This window comes from Trachymyrmex cornetzi, unplaced genomic scaffold (genome assembly GCF_001594075.2).
Source record: "Trachymyrmex cornetzi isolate Tcor2-1 unplaced genomic scaffold, Tcor1.1 scaffold112, whole genome shotgun sequence".
Lineage (NCBI taxonomy): Eukaryota > Metazoa > Arthropoda > Insecta > Hymenoptera > Formicidae > Trachymyrmex > Trachymyrmex cornetzi.
The window spans coordinates 439,561-446,890 of record NW_017295676.1 but is presented as its reverse complement, the minus strand read 5'-3'; the positions used below and the strand labels follow the sequence as shown (position 1 = coordinate 446,890).

The 7,330-nt window shown below is 38.0% G+C and overlaps 1 protein-coding gene across 2 annotated transcripts in view; it reads left to right on the top strand.

Moving 5' to 3' along the window:
• Nucleotides 1-7,330, top strand: part of Dhc93AB (Dynein heavy chain at 93AB) — a 27,922-nt gene that overhangs the window by 17,223 nt on the left and 3,369 nt on the right. For both annotated transcript variants that reach the window (XM_018511715.1, XM_018511724.1), the window contains exons 22-32: nt 1,721-1,983; nt 2,089-2,385; nt 2,535-2,704; nt 2,781-3,084; nt 3,147-3,616; nt 3,903-4,457; nt 4,525-4,825; nt 4,992-5,273; nt 5,443-5,744; nt 5,922-6,049; nt 6,133-6,347. In XM_018511715.1, coding sequence (XP_018367217.1) covers nt 1,721-1,983; nt 2,089-2,385; nt 2,535-2,704; nt 2,781-3,084; nt 3,147-3,616; nt 3,903-4,457; nt 4,525-4,825; nt 4,992-5,273; nt 5,443-5,744; nt 5,922-6,049; nt 6,133-6,347 — 3,287 coding nt within the window. The remainder of the gene's footprint in view (nt 1-1,720; nt 1,984-2,088; nt 2,386-2,534; nt 2,705-2,780; nt 3,085-3,146; nt 3,617-3,902; nt 4,458-4,524; nt 4,826-4,991; nt 5,274-5,442; nt 5,745-5,921; nt 6,050-6,132; nt 6,348-7,330) is intronic.

Sequence of the window (7,330 nt, the reverse complement as noted above, 5' to 3'; positions counted from 1 at the left end):
AATATCTCTTCTCATGATGCGAGGATGGGGTGATCGTCAAAGATCGTACAATGAAGTTAGGCAGATTTTTAACGAAACTTTTCGCGATGAAAATATAGCCATTTCGAGATCCACCGTGGAGCGAACGGTCAGGCGTTTCAATGAAATTGGTAGCGTAAAGAATCGCCAAATTCCAGGACGACCAATATCGGCGATTGGTAAAGAAAAACAGCTGGATGTTGTACAGTCATTTGTCGAAAATGTCCACCTCAGTATTCGCAAAGCAAATCAGCAACATGATATTAGTCGCATGTCTGTGCAAAGAATTTTGACGAAAATCAAGTTCCACCCGTATAAAATTCATCTGGTACAAGAGTTGAGCGAAGATGATTTTGATCGTCGTATGGAATTCTGCGACGTCATGATGAGAAAAACTGATGATGACCCCAATTTTGTTTTCAATGTAGTTTTCTTCAGATGAAGCTACTTTTGAATTGAATGGTCTTATCAATAGACATAACTGCAGATTCTGGTCTGACAACAATCCTCACTGGATGCTGGAAGATCACACCTCAATACCCTCAAAAGTTGAACGTCTGGGCAGATATGTTGAGTAATACATTGATCGGCCCATTTTTCGTTGGAAATTTGAACTCTGCAAAGTATGAAAATATGCTGAGGAATGAAATAGTTCCAGCAATCAGACGGATAGTGGGAGATAACTTTGCTCATACATGGTTTCAGCAAGACGATGCTGGACCGCATTATGGTAGAGGTGTACGAAACTTCTTAGACACGGAATTTTTCAACCGATGGATTGGAAGGAGAGAACAGATAGAGTGGCTACCACGTTCACCTGATTTATCACTTCTTGATTACTTCTTGTGGGGCTACCTGAAAGGCAAAGTGTATGCAACAAAACCAAGAAATTTAGAGGAACTTCGTCAAAGGATTATTGAAGAAGCTGCACTCATTACTCCAGAAATCCTCAGAAATGCCATATGCAGTTTTTATGATCGAATAGCTCATTGTCAAACAGTAAATGGTGCACAATTCGAGCATTTAATATAATTACTTTGACTGGCCGCACCACCGGCCGATCTCGCCTTGACTGGCTAGATCATGTCTAAAACTTGCCTTGACTGGCTGGATCATGGTCATATCTTGCCTTGACTGGCTGGTTCATGCTCATATCTTGCTTTGACTGGCTGGTTCATGCTCATATCTTGCCTTGATTGGCTGGTCCATGCTCATATCTTGTCTTGACTGGCCGAATCATAGACCGATCTTACCTTCATTGGCTGCATTATTCTCCAATCTTTCTCCGAGCACAAAAGACATGTCAATCCGCCTGGGCAACCTCCGCGTGGTATTACATATCTTGGGTAATGCTAGTGCCGGCGATACTGTAACTTTGAAACATTATAACTTGAAAAGTACTTCATAAAAAAATATTTCATTATAGCGTTTTGGAAAGCTCTCGACATCAGCTATTAGATTCTTGAATCAAAAATAGGGTATTTCATTTAAGAAAATCAATGTAACCTTGACCTAATCTTGGCTACGCAATCCAAGGTCAAACTGATAGGATCAGTAAATAGATATTTTTAAACCATATAACTTTTGTCTGAAACACTTTTCTATAAAACTTATATTTCCCGAGATATTTAGGTGTCCCGATCTTTTTGGGACACCCTGTATATACAAATATAATTTAACTAAAAAATGTTATTTAATTTAGCGGATGAGGAGGAATCCAAAGTGGCCGTGATTGCCGAGGAAGTTTCAAAGAAGCAAAAGGATTGCGAGGCGGATTTAACGAAAGCCGAGCCTGCTTTGCTGGCCGCGCAAGAAGCTTTAAATACTTTGAACAAAGCGAATCTAACGGAATTAAAATCATTCGGTTCGCCTCCCGGTGCTGTAACAAACGTTACTGCTGCAGTCATGGTCCTTTTGGCACCAGCTGGTAAAGTAGCTAAAGATCGCAGTTGGAAGGCAGCCAAGGTATTATCAAATCGATTGAAACAATTCCAGAGAGAAGTTTTCTCTCGTTGTGATTCCATCTAAGCAACAAACGTTAGAAATTATATTTTTCATTTTTTCCTAAAGATCATGATGGCGAAAGTTGACACCTTTCTGGATTCCTTGATCAATTATGATAAAGAGAACATACATCCTGAGGTGATTAAAGCGATACAGCCGTACCTCAAGGACTCCGAATTTGAGCCTGAGTTTGTAAGATCCAAGTCAGCTGCCGCGGCGGGCTTATGCGCCTGGGTGATCAATATTATCAAGTTCTACGAAGTCTTTTGCGACGTAGAACCGAAACGGAAGGCACTTGCACATGCGAACGCAGAGTTGGCTGCAGCTCAGGATAAGCTTAGTGGTATCAAACGAAAAGTAGCTGTAAGTGAACGTCAGTATCAAAGGTTATTTTCTGTGATTCAATGCCTCAAAGTTCTATAAATAAAACATATATGCATATTATTTCACGTGCAATGTTATGTTCAGTTATTATTATTAAAATAATTTAAATAATCGACTTTTCTGCTCAGTCCTTAGAAGAACAGTTGGCGAAATTAACGGCGGACTTTGAAAAAGCGACATCCGAAAAATTGAAATGTCAACAGGAAGCCGATGCCACTAATTCAACGATTGCGTTAGCGAATAGATTAGTCGGTGGTTTAGCATCCGAGAACGTTCGTTGGGCCGATTCGGTGGCTAAGTGAGCATTTTTTACGATATATGTATAATATTTTGTTATAATATATGAACGAAGTAAAAATTGTAAATATTTTTAGTTTCATGCAACAAGCATCGACGCTACCTGGCGATGTACTACTGGTGACGGCTTTCATATCTTACGTGGGTTGTTTTACAAAACAATTCCGACAGGATTTACTAAACAAGCAGTGGCTGCAATTCATACGTAGCATAGAACCGACAATCCCAATTACAGAAGGCCTAGATCCTCTCTCGCTGCTAACGGACGACACGCAAATTGCCAAATGGAATAACGAAGGATTGCCGAACGATCGAATGTCGACAGAAAATGCTACGATACTGACCAACTCCGATCGTTGGCCGCTAATGATAGATCCACAGGTACAGAATCAAGAAATCATGCAAAGCCGAATTCAACTCGATAAGAAAATAATCTTTTACAGCTTCAGGGTATAAAGTGGATCAAGGAGAAGTACGAAGACGAGCTGAAAGTGATCAGATTAGGTCAACGTGGTTATTTGGAAGTAATTGAGTTAGCATTAGCAAATGGATCTACAGTCCTGCTGGAAAATATCGGGGAGACTGTAGATCCTGTTTTGGATCCTTTGCTCGGTCGAAATTTAATCAAGAAGGGTCGAGCTATTAAGATTGGCGATAAGGAGGTGGAATATAATTCCATGTTCAGATTGCTACTGCACACGAAACTAGCTAATCCCCATTATAAGCCGGAAATGCAAGCGCAAACTACGCTGATTAATTTCACGGTGACGAGAGACGGCTTGGAAGATCAATTGCTCGCGGAAGTGGTTAAGGCAGAGAGACCAGATTTGGAGGAATTGAAGGCGGAACTTACTAGGCAGCAGAATGACTTTAAAATTACTCTCAACAGTCTCGAAGATTCGCTTCTCTCCAGGTACAAGATCATCATTAAACAATTTAGAATTTATAAATTAATTGATACGCAAAATTTTGCATATAAATTATACAAACATCACACGAGAAAGAAGTTTGCTCCCTTAAAAAATTTTCTGTACATATAATAATTAATATTCTAATAATCTACGATATTATACAATTTTCTCCTTACATATTTTTTAACTTATTGATACTAGTTGATGATATACAAGAATTTGTAATAAATCATTGTACTTGTCAAGCGGTAAAAATAAGTATAATTATTAATTTAAATATTATTTTAGACTATCATCAGCCGGCAGCAATGTCCTTGAAGACACATCTCTCGTGGAGAACTTGGAAACTACTAAGCGTACTGCCGCGGAGATCGAGTCCAAGGTTACGGAAGCTCGTGGTACCAGCCGACAAATCGATGCGGCTCGAGAATTATATCGGCCAGCAGCAGCAAGAGCCTCATTACTGTATTTCATTTTGAACGACTTGAATACGATTAATCCTATTTATCAATTTTCGCTAAAGGCTTTCAGCGTAGTCTTTCAGAAGGCGATCTTAAAGGCTGATCCTGCACCTGATGTTGCGGCAAGAGTACAGAATCTGATCGAATGCATCACATATTCAGTTTTTATGTACACCAGCAGGGGACTTTTTGAGTGCGACAAGTTGATCTTCGCCTCGCAAATGGCTTTTCAAATATTATTGGTAAGAAACGAAGTCACGACTAGCGAGTTGGACTTCCTTTTGAGATTCCCTATAACGCCACACGTCACCTCGCCGGTCGATTTTCTCACCAACACTAGTTGGGGTGGCATAAGAAGTCTGTCTACGAGGGAAGAGTTTCGGTACGCACGATGAGAAACTGTTGTCCCGTTGTCGCTTTAGCCACTCACTTGTACCGCTTGTTCGAAGGAATTTGGACCGGGACATCGAGAGTTCCGCCAAACGCTGGAAAAAGTTTGTAGAATGCGAATGTCCGGAGCGTGAGAAGTTTCCCCAAGAGTGGAAAAACAAGACGGCAATACAACGTTTGTGCATGCTGAGAGCTTTGAGGCCGGACAGGATGACGTATGCCATCGCAGCGTTTATTGAGGAGAAGCTCGGTGCGAGATACATCGAGGCAAGAACGGTGGAGTTTGCGAAATCTTATGAAGAGACTAGCCCGGGCACTCCCATTTTCTTTATTCTGTCGCCCGGAGTAAATCCATTGAAGGTGGTTACGAAATATTTCTTTATCGCTTTTCTTATAAATAATGCAAGGTTTTTAATAATTAATTTTTAGAATTTGTCCAAATAAATAAAAATCAGACTATTAAATTCATTTCATGAAATATCAAAAAATAGAGATGGTAAGACAGAAAATGTTATTTTGTGTTTAGGATGTAGAAGACCTAGGTCGTCGTCTTGGTTTTATGTCAGATAATCAAAACTTCCATAATGTGTCCCTTGGTCAAGGACAAGAAACGGTGGCCGAACAGGCTATAGACATAGCAGCCACAAATGGTCACTGGGTGGTGTTGCAAAATATACACTTGGTAAAGAAATGGCTTCCACTACTGGAGAAGAAATTGGAAACAGCTGCGGAAGGTTCTCATCCCGATTACAGAATGTTCATGAGCGCAGAACCAGCTAGTACGCCAGCCGGACATATAATACCCCAAGTAAGAATATTTTTATACTTCTATTTTATATTTTTTAAATAAAGATAATCAATTAAAAAATTTTATTTGTATTTTATAAAATCTACAAATCTTAATTAATTGTCGAAATGTAATGAAAGAAAATTTAGTTCGATAATATTTGATTATCAATATTTATAATTATTTTTAGGGTATTTTAGAATCATCAATTAAAATTACAAACGAGCCACCCACCGGCATGCAAGCTAATTTGCATAAAGCTCTGGACAATTTTACTCAAGAAACTTTAGAAATGTGTTCTAAAGAAGCCGAGTTCAAAGCGATTTTATTCTCTTTATGCTACTTTCACGCAGTCGTCGCGGAACGTCGTAAATTCGGACCCCAGGGTTGGAATAAAATATATCCCTTCAATGTGGGAGATCTGAACATTAGTGTCAGTGTTCTTTATAATTATTTAGAAGCAAGTCCGAAAGTACCTTGGGAAGATTTAAGGTTAATATATACTTAAATTTTTAATTAAGATCAATAATAAATAAGATAAGCTAAACATACAGCATAATTTATACTAAAAGTTACGTAGAATAAACGAAGTTATGTATGTAAATACATAATTTAATTCAAAATGAATCTATCTCTCAAAAGAATTTAATAATTAATATTCTTAAAAAGGTATCTCTTTGGAGAAATTATGTATGGTGGCCACATAACAGATGACTGGGACAGAAGACTTTGCGTATCTTACCTTGAAGAATTAATGCAACCTGATTTGATCGATGGAGAACTGCAACTGGCACCAGGTAACCTAACAGGCGTTCGACTATTTAATATTAATTTTTATGAGTCGTGAATATCTCAAATCTCTAATCATCTTGCATTTCAGGTTTTCCTGCACCTCCTAATACAGATTTAATCGGTTATCATACATATATTGACGAAGCTATACCGCCGGAATCGCCATATTTATATGGACTACATCCAAATGCGGAAATCGGCTTTCTAACGATGACGGCTGAAAATTTATTTCGAACAGTCTTTGAAATGCAACCGCGTGACACTGGTAGCTCGGGAGGACAAACCGTTACCAGAGAAGAAAAGGTGTAATTTTATATATGCAATATATATATATATATATATATATATATGTACATGTGTATATATGTACATATATATATATATGTACAGCCAAATAACTCGAAACATCGCGATTAAATAAAAAAATGTTTAAAACAATTGTTGGATATGAAGGGGCTGATTGAACTATGACCTTGACAATGACCTTGACCCTCATTTTCTAGGTTATTTGATGTCTACTTTCAATTTTCAAACAGAAACCCATATTTTTGATCCCGGATTTTGAAAGAGCGCAAAATTTTACGTCCAGATGAACTTTCATGTTATGGGTCAAAGTTGACCATAGAGGTCATTTCAAAGACAAATTCCTAATTGAAGCAGAAAGCCAAAAAGTCTTGATTTTTCCCTGATAGTGTTTGTGAGAAAAATTGTTGGATGTCGAGGGGAGACCAAACCATAACTCTGACAATGTCCTTGACAAAATATGTCCATATTTTCATGACCATTTCAAGGTCAAGTGGGGATTTTTAATAAATTATTATTATGAAGTCTATTCCTTCGCCTTTCGCGATGAAGTAAATTATTATGAGATCTCCTTTCAATGTTCATAATTTGTTGAGCAGTAGGATGGAAGCGATTTGGGAATCGCTCCGCATAAGTACGGGCAGTAAGTCTGTAATTTCTACCACATTCACCAAAGGTTATAAGAATATCGACTACTTCTGTAGGCGTATAATTTGCCATTTTACTGACCAGAATTTTATCGGATTATAAATGTTAAAAAAAATACATAAACACTTGTGACTTTGGCACTAAATGGACAAAATTTTGGAGGGATACTTAAAGGAACTCCATCAGATGGAAAGTTTAATTTTCGATTTTGAAGGTAAGGTATGCTAATATCTAAATAATTACAACAAGAAAATACATATGTAGCATAAAATTTTATTAAAAATCCCCACTTGACCTTGAAATGGTCATGAAAATATGGGTTCAAGGACATTGTC